Below are 12,957 nucleotides of genomic sequence, written 5' to 3'. Positions count from 1 at the left end.
ACAGATTTAAGTGCAGTGTGCTGGATTCATTCAAAGGTGGTGGAAACATGATTCTGTATTTACAGAAAGTCAAATTTGAGCAAATCCAGTGTATTCTGAATGCATATTCCATGCATAGTAATTAGCAGACCACTACCAGACAATCATAGATGTTTTTAAGCCATAGACACATTGGATTTTAACATGCAAATGACTGCAAAACACCACACTTATTTGTTTCATAGCACCAAACATTTCAATACTGTATATTCATATTTATTCTGCACTGGAATTCTATTCTACTCCTTAATACATAGTCCTTCTTTAGACACTTTATTTTTTATTGTATTTTTATATTTTATTGCTTGAAGTATGCCTAGGTTGTTCTTATTTAATTGTGTTGTTATTGTCTCTGTGTGTAATGCTGCTGCTACACTGTAATTTCCAATCCAATCTAATCCCCTTTATTTATATAGCACAATTTTAGCAAACACAAGGTTTCCAAAGTGCTGCACAAACAATAAATACATAACACAATACAAAGAGATGTAGTAAACAATAGAACAGGAAGATGCAATAAGATAAAATAAATAAAAATAAATAAAATAAAATGTAAAATGAACTGCCCACACAAAATAAAATATGCATGAATACAATAAAACAAAAAAATCATAAAATCAACATAAAATCAACACTCCAAGTGGTGTTAAAAGCCAAATTTCCCAGCTTGGGATAAATAAAGTCTATCTATCTATCTATCATTTCTGTCATTTCTCGTTTATAGGTTGAACGTTAGTAGAACTATAGAAATACAGAAGTAAAGCAGCGTAGCTTCAGTAGCTGCCAACTTCTTCCCCAAACATCATTTTTAAAACAGAGAAATCTATTCTATATAGGTACAGATTTAAGTGCAATGTGCTGGATTCATTCAAAGGTGGTGGAAATATCATTCTGTATTTACAGAAAGTCAAATTTGAGCAAAAACACCACATGCAAAACACCACATTTCTGTCAGAAAGTTTAAAAAACAGTGAAGTGGCTGTCAAAACACACTCTTGGGCATCATGTCACTTTAGTGAAGAGATTTAGACTCAGGAAACTGCAGACAGAGTTATAGAAATACAGAATTAGAATTAACCCTAACCCTAACCACTACCAAACAATCATAGATGTTTTTAAACCATGGACACATTGAATTTTAACATGCAAGTGACTGCAAAACACCACATTTCTGTCATTTCTCGTTTAGATTAGATTAGATTAGATTTTATTAATCCCACAGCGGGGAAATTTCTTTGTTACAGCCGCAGAAAAACACACAATTTTAAGATAAGATAAAAAACAATCTAAGAAAAGACATTTAACAATATACAAAATATACATAATAATAATAATAATAATATAGGCTACTATATACAACTTAGTGCAAGGTTGAACGTTAGTAGAACTATAGAAATACAGAAGTAAAGCAGCGTAGCTTTTAGTAGCTGCCAACTTCTCCCCCCAACATCACGTGTCGTCTTTCTTTGTTGTTGTTTTTCCTCTACTTAGCGAATGTCCGACAGCCCCTGAACGTGGCGCGGCTTCACGCTGTCTGTTTATTTTCAGAGCGGTGACGCGTTCGCTGCACTCCTCCTATATGTGGCTCGTCAGACTGAGGCTGCTCCCTGATTGGTCAGCTGTTGTTGCTGTAGCAGCTTGTGTCGTCACTGCGGGGAGGGGAGGAGGGGGGGGCTATAAAAAGCCGCTCCCCCACTCCGAGAGCTTCACTCTGGAGGAGGAAAGTGAGCGAGGAGGGTTGGTCAACGTGGCATACAGGGACCCCCCAACCCCCCCCTGTATTTACCAACAACAGGCGTCTATTTCCCAACACTGTACCGTCCTGCACGACCCGGACTCGTTCTCAAACTACTTTCCTCTCTACCTCGACTAAATAAATGCCAAGAGAAACCACACCAGAGGCAAAAGATAAGGATCGCTGCTCTGAAGTGGACAGACAGACTAGTCGGACAAACACGTAAAGAGAAAAACAACAAAGCGAGCGGATCGTCGCCGTTGCTTTTTTTTTTTCTCAATGCATACCCTTTGTGCCCGGGGAACGATGAAACCAGAGATCAACGCCGCCGTGGGATTTCTGTCGAGATTTCTGCGCGTAAAAGGACACGTAAACGATCGACAGGTCCAAACGTTCAACCAAAGCTTACAGGACATTTTGTCGGGTGAGTAAAACCACAAAATCCTCCCAAAACACGCATAATATCGTATCACACAACACCATATGTTTATTTAAAGTTTTATTGTGGTATTTAATGCATAAAAATGGGTTTTAATTGGGTAAAGAATGGCTCGGAAGAAGCCTTTCTTTGTTCTCGCAAGTATCACTATCAGCGCGTCCAACGCGCACCACTGTTTGCGCACGTCGGAGAGGGAAAAAAAGGCAACAAAGTATCAACACAGAGAGCGATCCCACACGATCCGTCGACGATTTAATCGATGCATTTCGATATTTTTTCTTAAAGATGCAAAACGAGGCAGTTTGATTAGTTACTTTGTTTGTAAGAAGAAGAAGAAAAGGAGGAGGAGGAGGAGGGGGGATGGAAAGAAGCTCAAACAAGGAAGTGCGCCTCGGTCGATAAAGCTTTCAGAGAAGAGAGCAAAACAGCCCCCAGTGAGGCTGCTCAATTACGTAATGCATTAGGCGAACTAGGTTAATAATGAAAAAAACACCCGATGTCAAAAAAATCTTAATATAAGGCACTATTTTCTTTTTTTTGGTTTTGTTTGGTGCAAATCCCCCGATTGTAAACATCATATTTTGCAATATTTGTGTGTTTTTGTAGCGAGTTTATAACCTTGTAATACACGGTTTTGATATTTGTTTTTAGATGTGCAGCTTGCCCTTGTTACATTATGATGCTGCCATGTATCCCATTCATTTTAATGGCTCAAACACATCACATTTACTGTTTGCAGGGAAATCAAATCACTTTTAATTCGCAGGATTCATTTTGAAATTCAGCCACCACTTCCTCTTAGTTTTACCCACAGGCTTACTTTGAGCATTGGGAGTGTTTTTTATTCTTTTTTGAGAACAGTGCTGCTCGGGATTGTGTCTCATTTCCTGCCGTAAACACATTCCTCTCTCAGCTCTAAAGCTGCTATACATCTGCCTCTCTCCATCTGAGCAGATGACCTACATAAGGGGCTCACTTATATAAAACAGGCATTTACTTTGCAAAAACAGCAGCTTTGAATATAAAAAAATAGATTTAAAATAGAACAAACTAGCAGTAATATATTCTAGGGTTAGTATGGGTGCTGTAAATAATTGAAAACCTTTGAATTTTAGTCATGTTTCAAGGTTTTAGTTAAAGTGTTTGAAACTGATTGACATTATAATACCATTACTCTAATAAATATCACTATCTGACTTAATGGTTTGCTTTTCAGACAATGAAAATGTAAATGGAAGACATTTATATATATAAATGTGTAATTAAACACAGCTGTAATATGCTGCAAAAGCTTGCAAATGCACCCTGAAAAGCATTTTTATTTGGGGAAAAGATCCCTAAATTAGGTTATCACCCATTAAGAGAACAATAAAATGGCATTTGGTACCACAAATAATGTATAGAAGGTCCTGCAATCATCTGGTAAAACATGATGAATGTTTTTTTTTGAGGAATTCAGTGATTTTTGAGAAAATCTTGAGCTATTTCCCCCCAAAAAATGTCTGCATGAGCTCAATTTGACCGCGCTGTTTGTAAACAAGACAAAAGTTGGGAGTTGAATGCTGGGAGGCCTGTGTGTGTGTGTGTGTGGGGGAGGGGATGTTTGTCTGGTGGGCGCCTATAGGAGGACATTAAAGGCGGAGGCAGCGCTGCGTAATCAGCGAGGAAATGGAGGGGAAATCCACTGAAAAGGGCTCAACCCACCGTGTATTTAGTGCACATAAACATTAATTTAATTAAATTATTGTAAATTATCATCTTTAATCTGTTATGTGCAGGACTCGGATAAGATTTTATAGCATTTTTGAAACTGCTGTTGTTAAAAAAACAAACCGATAATTGGATTAAAAGTAAAAAATGTCCAACAAAGTGACGGTTAGGAGCACGAGGCCGAAACAAAAGTGAGTGTGTGGTAGTGGTAGTATCCTGTGGGGGCTCGTTGCTACTAAACTAGGCCAGCCAGAGCTCTTTTGTGCCTGGAAACATCACAATCACTCACTATTGTGTCTGCGAGCTGAAAAAGCTGTGTGCCCAGCTCCTCTTGTTTGTGCTGAACGAAGGGAAGTGGGGAAATTAGCCCCAGCGACCAGATTGAAATCACGATAGTTGTGTAATTGTAGCCAGCAGAGCTTCCATTCTTCTTGTTTACCAGCAGCAACAGCATGATTTGAATCCAGTAAACAGCTTTTGAATGTGGAAAATACCCAACAAACAATATCTCCAGTTCAGTTATAGCCCTCTTTGGTTAAACTCTTTAGGTTAAGCGGACACTCATCTGCTGGCTCTTCCCTTCCCTGTTTCCTCCCCCCTCCTCTTCCTCCCGTGTGCCCTGGATTTTAAGAATAGGCCCTGCTGAGCTGATCCTTTCCCAGCTGCTGCAGGGTTTGGACGTGGCTGCCTTTGTGGCTCAGTCCGAGGGCTGAAAGATCATCCAGCCCCTTGTGCTCTTTCACCAGTGCCAGCCCCTCCATTAGCTTTCTGTGATAAAACGCGGGGGGGAGGGCAGGAGGGACTGGGGGGGGGTATTATCCTGTGCATGCATACAGGTGGCCCCAGGCCTCAATGCTGCTCTACTTCACTTACCCAGTTTTTCAATGAAGTTAGCATCAATTGTAATCCAATATCTCGTCTGAGTAAAGAGGCGTGGGTGTCAGTAAACAAAAAAAAGTTTGAGATAAAAAACTAGGAAGTGATTTTAGATGCCAAAAGTGAACTTGCAAGGAAAGAATGAGCCATATCTCACTTCCTCAAACACATAAAATCACTCTCTCAACCATCTTAACCATTAAATGTGCTCAAGCAGACCATAAACAACGTCACCAGTTTCGGTGCAAAAACCTCCACACAGCTGAATTTTAATGATGTTTCAAGGTTTTAGTTGAAGTGTTTGAAACTGATTGACATTATAATATCATTACTCTAATAAATATCACTATCTGACTTAATGGTTTGCTTTTTAGACAATGAAAATGTAAATGGAAGACATTTATATGTATAAAAGTGTAATTAAACACAGCTGTAACATGCTGCAAAAGCTTGCAAATGCACCCTGAAACGCATTTTTATTTGGGGAAAAGATCCCTAAATTAGGTTATCACACATTAAGAGAACAATAAATGTTCTCAAGCAGACAGACCGTAAACAACGTCACCAGTTTCGGTGCAAAAAACGTCCACACAGCTGAGGATTAACCACAAAAAAAGAGGTTCTGTCCCTTTAAGAGGCGGGGCCAGGCGTCCCAGATGGCCGGCTGGGACTTCGACACTTTTGGTGTTTTTGTTCAGCCAGTCATGGGAGACTTTGTGACACTGACGACGGCCAGGGGAGGGATTGTGCAATTCAATGGGCCTCTCTTTGTCACGTAGGCCCAGGGAGCCGCTGGCCGCCTGTTTATGGCTGCTTATCAGTCCTGGAACAGGTGGTGGTGTTTTTCCAGCCTTTCTTCTTCTGCTGCACACAGTTACACCCTGTTCTTTAATGTAGATAAGAACATTTAGTTTTTTTTACAAGCTATAGGCTCAATAATACACTATTTGCACACAAACATTCAACGGTTGACAGTTAATTATCTTAATATCTTAATTACTGGAAAGTTAAAGTTGACGCCTTTTGCTGTCACGTCTCATCTTGTTTCATAACCACTGAAGTTCCCCCAGGCAAAAAAGCTGCTCCTTTTAATCATTAATCTTTTGTTCTTGAACATTTGGAGACAACCTGAATGTACACATTGAAACATCAGGCAGGAATTATTGGTTTCAGATTGCATTTTCTGATTTTTAGGAGATTTTAATTCGCAAAATATGTGCTTATAATTGGGGCGATTTGGAAATTGGGTTAAGATTTTTATTTTTTTCCCCTGTATTATCTCTTTCCAGAATTGGCCAATAATACAGTATATATATAGTGTACAATAGTATCAGGCATTAACTCTATAACAAAGTAACCGGTAACACTTTACAATAACCAACTAAGTAATGTTTATAGATGGTTTATAGACCAGTTATTAACCATTTACAAAGTGCTATACATATTTAATCTTTAAATGTTTTCAACCAATTTCTTAAAGGTATATGAATCATTTCAAAATCAGTAACATACTTAATATGGTGTTAAAAATGTTATAATGACTGCAACTAAAACTATTAATAAACTATTAATTATAATGTATTGGTTTGTTAATGGTAAAGTAACTATAAACCTGCATTAATACACCATCTATTTGCCATTTATAAATGATTTAGTTAGTTAAACATTAATAAAAATATGTATTTACCATTCTAAAAGGCCTATATAGGGTTTATAAATTTGTTTACCGTTTATAAATGATGGTTATTGTAAAGTTCTACCTTCTGGGTAACTTTGCATAGTAATATTGGTGAATTATCCACATAGAAATGGTATTTTTTTCATTCAAGTTTAAAAATACACTATGTTGGTGATTTATGTGTATGCTTTTCCTTTATAAATCTCATATCTGTCAGGCTCTAGTTTCCATCTTTACATAAACAGGTTTTATAGTCATGCTGTTTATTCAATCATGTGGTCTTATCTAACAAAGTACAGTCTGTCTGCTTTCTGTTTCGACCTTTGTTCAACCTCCGTTCACTCCAGATCTCATCTGCACAGCTGTGATTTACTGTAGTCACTGTCTCTGTGTATACACTACGTTACTCTTTTCCATTCGGCCCATCTTCCCATGGCCTTCATCAGAGCATATTACATGATTATTTCCCACATTATAACAAGATGTTAATCACTCTAAAGCTAAATACTCTAGACAGAATTGTCCAAAAAGTGAAAGTGAGGAGCATTAATGTGTACAAGTCAGGAACTTGTACATTTTACTTATTTCAAGGGGCTGAATCCCCCCAAAAAATGGTTCCCAAGCGAAATTTTGAGTTTTTGACCTTCTCATTTGCATATCAAAATGGCGGCCGTTGGTCGTTGGACCATTTTCCCCAAGTTTTTTTGTAAGTAGGCAATCAAAGATGAGGAAATTAAGTTTCTGGATCTATAGTCTAGGGTCAGAGCAAGGATATAGTGGAGGCTCAGTGTCTTTTTTATGTATATATATATGCAAAATACCAACTTTTAAGGTGAAATTAAGCGTCATTTGTGTCATTTTTTTAAGGCGCAAAAATATTCAATCAGTATCACTTTTTTAAATGTTCCAGTTGGTATTTTGCATATATATATATGCATAAAAAAGGCACTGAGCCTCCATTATATTCTTGCTCTGACCCTAGACTATAGATCCAGAAACTTAATTTCCTCATCTTTGATTGCCTACTTACAAAAAAACTAAGGGGAAATGGTCCAACGACCAACGGCCGCCATTTTGATATGCAAATGAGAAGGTCAAAAACTCACAATTTCGCTTGGGAACCATTTTTTTTGGACTCAGCACCCTTGAGATATGTAAGGTAGGCCGGTTCCTGACTTGTACCCATAAATGCTCCTCACTTCTTATAGAAGGCCTTTATTGTGAAATCCGTCTCAACTAAAACTTTCTCTCTGTTCTTTCCCTCTTCTTGTGTCCCTGCAGAGCAATACAAGCACCACTGGTTCCCAGACAGGCCCTGCAAGGGTTCAGGCTACAGATGCATCCGCATCAACCACAAGATGGACCCTCTGGTGGGGCAGGCGGGCCAGCGCATCGGCCTGACCATCCAGCAACTCTACCTGCTGCTCCCCAGCGAGCTCACGCTCTGGGTGGACCCCTTCGAGGTGTCCTACCGCATCGGCGAGGACGGCTCCATCTGCGTTCTGTACGAGTCGCAGCCCTGCGCCGTAATGCCGGCGATGGCGGCTGCCAGCTCCCCCTCAGGAAACGGGACGGGGAGCCCCATGGTGGACAGTCACATCAGCTGCAAGGAGGAACTGATGGTGCTGGGCAGAACCAGTCCCTCCAAAGCCTACAATATGATGACTGTGTCCAGTTAGAGAGGCACACCGTCACCCCGGCCTGCTTTTTGTTCAGGGTCGCCGTGGCCGTGGCGGGTCAGATCACATGGCCAGATCAGGGTGAGCCTTTTTAAAGCTAAGAATATGAAATGAAATAGTGAAAGAAGAAAAAAAGAAAAGAAAAAAAACAGAGGATGTGGCCTATCGTCCAGGTGATGGAAACCTTGTAGGTTTGATATTTTTGACCCTCTCCCCCCCATTATCATCTGTTCTGTTGTGTCATTGGATCAGCTGGGCACTCCGGTTTTTCAGGAGAAGCTTTGTGGAAATGGAACTGTTGGGGCAGCTAAACCAACCAACCAACCAACCAGGAACCCCCATGGAGACTGGCTCCGCCTCCCCCCCTTCGACTGTAAACAACATGGTGACCAGCTCCGCCTCTGAAGGGGCTGTCATTGACTTTGCACTTTCTTACTTGTGGTTACTATGGGTACATGTTCAACACACCACCACCGCAAAACACCAAAACCTAAATTGTAAGGAATTTTTATCAGGAACTACCCCTTGAATTACAAAATCCAGAGGTTATTCAATTTGTTTTGTTTCCTGGGCGGGGAGGAAGTTGAGGTTTTTTAGACTGAGCCTTTCACAAGCCAAGCTCAAGGTAAAGAAACACCCAATGAGAGCATCTCTATTTTCTATAAAACCCTTTTTGGACCACAGGGAATTAGCTTTCTTCATCTTGTAGCTAGGGAAAAGGTTCTTCAGTCTTAACTTTGCCTCCTCCCCCTTCTACCATCAACACCGAGCCTCAGAAAACCTTCATCTCAGCGTTCTCTCAGCCTGTATGTAAGTGCAAGTGGAATGTGTTGTGACACCTGCTACCTGTGGATATCAGTGTGTCCTGTTGCACTGTCACCCTCCCATCACCCATGTATGTTGTGTAGCTTTCCGGGGGAGGGCCTCCCCCTCCCTCCAGTTAATGAATGTTGTTGAAAATCACAATCAAAGTTCCTGTGTTCTTAATTTTGCCCCCTTTTCCTTCCCATCACTTTGTCATCTCCTGCATCGCCAAAACTCAAAGTGTAGCAAAAAGGGGGGGCCTATTTTACCCAAATTTTTGGTCTCGTGGCCCTGATAGAATTGACGTTGAATGCACTTTGACGTGAGATTGTGTGGGATGTGTACTTTTTAGAGAAAATCGCCTGCATTCCATCCATTCGAATGTCATCTTTTCACACCGTTTTTATTGCCCTCCCAGTTTTTAGCCGTTTGTTCATACTGTAGCTCCCACGTTGGGATAGACTGATGTCTATTAAATCGGGAGTGTGCAACTCTGGATTTCAAAAAAACTTTTTTTTTTACACTGTATTTGTGAACATTTCAGAGCTGTTGATTTCTAGGTGGAGAGTATTTTTTTTTGGTGGTATGTTAGAAACATTCTGTCATCCGTTCATATGGCACTGTTCGCTCTGGCAGGATGCAGAGCTAAGCTGTTTCCCCCCCAGACACACACAGATGGTGATTTGTGTTGCTGATAGAAAAAAAAAAAAAAGAGAGTTAGTCTGAAAGGTCTGGACTAAGTGATGACTGTGTGAGACTTTGGCCAAAAGGGAGGTCTGGAGCACCGACTGTTCAGAGATTAATTTTGACTTGAATTTAAAAACAACACCGGGCCTTGTCAGCCTTTCTATTTTCATTTAGCTATTGTAAAACAGGAGATTTATCCTTTATGTGTGCATTGGAGGTGCATTGCCTTACGAAGACCTCATTGTCATGAATTATGAGCCATTCGTGATTTCTGAACTAGTATCAGCCTGGTTCATGTGCTGCCCGGACCCTCTCCGGAGGGGTCCCTATTCCAGCCTGGCAGCTTCAAACCTCCCCCACTCCTCCTGGCGTGGCGTGGGGGGTTCGAGTGCCTCAAGTGCCACATATCACCCCTCAGCTCAGACCTCCTGTTCAGCCAGAAGCGAGCCAGCCAGCAGGCTGCTAGCTAGCTAGCTAGCTAGCTGACCCCCTGTGGATGCAGGTAGACTTTAATGTGACACATATCATCACCCATCACCGTGGGGGGCCGGGTCAGGGAGGCGGGGATGGGGAGCTGGTGTGAAAGAGGGGGGGCCAGGGCCGGACTCTTTTCAGTCCAGGGCAGCTAAAATCCCTCCAGCCCCTCTTCTGGACTTATTCACCATCCCCTCACCGAGCCTTGGACACGCCCTCACAGGTGATGGGTAAAAAAAAACCAACCAGCACACGCGCTTGGCGTGCTCACGCTGCACTAGGGGGGCTAGTGAGAGACGACGAAACATGGATCAAAGATGAAGAATTGAGGGTACTAGGCCATTGTTTTCTGTTTTCATCTCACTGGATTGCGCTGCACTCGATTACTGAGTTTGAGTAGCTACTTTGTTTACATGCATATGGAAGGTGTGATGATCTGACGGACCCCCACTCCACTCTACTCCTGGTGGTGGGGCTGAGCGGCAGACGGCTAGCTGGAACAGATGCTCCGGGCCTTTAGCCGCTGGCCAAATCTGTCACGGCCGGCTGGTTGGCCGCTCATCACCAGACCTATGGGTGTTTAAGCTCCCCTAAGCCTGAGAGGATCATGGGTAATAGAGCTATAGCCTTTGACGCACTGCAACCCCCTAACCCCTCTCCCCTGCTCTCTGCTGATACTCCCTTCAGCAATCTGTGAAAAGCAGTGATTCCATGTTGGCCAGATGGAGAGGAGCTCGTTGGGATGGGAGCCCAGAGCTTTTGGTTTCCATGGTGGACACCAGTTTTAAAATCACGCTGCTCCATTATAGCTTTTTTTTTTTTTATGTCACGTGACAAGATGTTATGAGATTGGTCTATACTTCGGATGCGAGATGATCGTCTCGTCTCACTTTTCTCTAGATGTATTTTATGGTCACACTGGTAGATTTATCTCATCTTTCCACTCTGCCATCCCCCATTTTCTCCTCTTCATCCTCTTTTTTTTAAAGAGGATTTTTTAGTCTGGTGATCTAACCCCACTTTTAACCGTTTTTTTAGAACTACAAAATATCAAAAAAAAAAAAAAGTAACCCAAATCCCTTTTCGACACCTTCTCAACTGTTCTACCACCACCCAAAAAATGGTTTAAGTCCTCAGTAATATTGATTATTTAAATGGCATCCATTCAGCTTGTGCGCACATAGGTTACAGAACTGTCGTGAGAGTGCTTTGAGTAGTCAGAGGTAAAATAGCACATAAAATGCACTAAATATGTCAAGTTGAAGTTGTGACATTTTTTTGAGACGCGAGGAGTCTCTCCTGGAATGTATTGCCAAACTCAGGCCTCGGACATTCAATAAATCCCCTTGTGGAGAAGTTGTGCATGTTAAGACATGAAACAGGAAGGGAACAGCAGTTTCGTTGTTGTTGTTGTCGTCAAAAATTGTCATCGATTAGTTGAATTATTGCCACTTTCACATTTGAGGTGTTTTACATATTGTAGAATGTATTGTAACTGTACAACATATGGTAGAGTACATAACATTACACATGGGAAGTGCCAATAATTGCTATCCTGAGGTGTTTTTAGATTTATTCCTTTTTGTATTTCATCTTTTAACATGGATAACGCTTTTCGTAAGTGAAGCCATTTGTGATGGGAGTGTTGGCAAGGACCAAAGTTGTTTTGGTAAAAAAATATTAGTTTCCATGATCTGTAAGTGTAGACGTATCCTTTGTTTTTTTTCTTTTTCTTTTCAGTTTTTCCTTTTTTTTTTTCTATTTACATACAAAACCAGAAAATAGACAAAAAAATCTGAGCTTACCCAAGAAGAAAAGCTGTCTATCTTGTGATCTCATGTCAGTACATCTTTATCGTGTTCAGTTTCTTTTCCTTGGGTATGTTGTGATGAACTGCTGTAAATTTGTACAGTTCATGTAAATTGATTGTGCGGAAGTTGTACAGATTTCTATATTTTGGAAGAAAAGTTTTTTTTCTCTGTAATAAAAGATTTCCTATCTTGGCATCATATCCACTGTGAGCTGTGTCATTATTTACAGGGCTCCTACGGGTGCTGGAAGTCATGAAAAGCTCTTGAATTTTAATGGGTGGATTTTGAATACAGTGTTGGAAATTTAGCTTTTATTCAGCCTAAAAACATGATGGTTCATCACAAGCTTTTCCTAAACTTTCAAGGTCATATACTCTTTGAAAATGACTTGATTTTCAACATAATCTGGTGCTTTTTCTACACATTCACTCTTGTAAACAGAAAAACACGATCCTCTATTAAATAGCAAACTTCCAAAGTAATCACGATCAAAACATGTTTTTTTTTATCAGTTTTTCAAATGAACTTACCAATATACATAATGTATTCTTTATTTTTTTGCAAATGCATTTAGTAACTGTTCAGATGTGAGGGTTAAGACTGAGAAAGTACTTGAATTTTACTCATAAAAAGCTGAAAACCTTTTTTATATAGGATGACAGATTACTTAAAACAGCTGACACATTTTGAAACATGAAACTTGTAATTTTACTTTTTAGAATACTGTCACAAAACACGATGGGTTTGCACTACAATAACATCTAATTATAAGACGAAGAAATAAGTATATACTGCTTTTTTGCACTTCTGGTTAGAAGCTAAACTGCATTTTGTTTAAGTACCTGTACAATGACAAGAGGGTTTAATATAATCTATAAAAAAAAACTCTAAAGTGCAAAGTCTGTGCATATGTGCAGAAATATATGCATAAATACAATGGTTTAGCAGCAAATAGCAGTAGGTAGTGCAAATAGATCAGTATAAATAAAGAGCAGTTGACAGTGTAAGTGATGGAAACAATGAAT

General features: G+C 40.3%; 1 protein-coding gene across 1 annotated transcript; it reads left to right on the top strand.

Moving 5' to 3' along the window:
• Window positions 1-1,729: 1,729 nt before the first annotated feature.
• Window positions 1,730-12,132, top strand: btg1 (B-cell translocation gene 1, anti-proliferative). Its single transcript, XM_059326297.1, has 2 exons — window positions 1,730-2,198; window positions 7,759-12,132. The coding sequence occupies exons 1-2, from the start codon at window positions 2,054-2,056 to the stop codon at window positions 8,154-8,156; spliced, it is 543 nt and encodes a 180-aa protein (XP_059182280.1). The 5' UTR covers window positions 1,730-2,053; the 3' UTR covers window positions 8,157-12,132.
• Window positions 12,133-12,957: the final 825 nt, after the last annotated feature.

This window comes from Centropristis striata, chromosome 22 (genome assembly GCF_030273125.1).
Source record: "Centropristis striata isolate RG_2023a ecotype Rhode Island chromosome 22, C.striata_1.0, whole genome shotgun sequence".
NCBI classification, from domain to species: domain Eukaryota; kingdom Metazoa; phylum Chordata; class Actinopteri; order Perciformes; family Serranidae; genus Centropristis; species Centropristis striata.
Note: the sequence above shows the minus strand (reverse complement) of the source record. Positions and strands in the feature narration are given on the sequence as shown.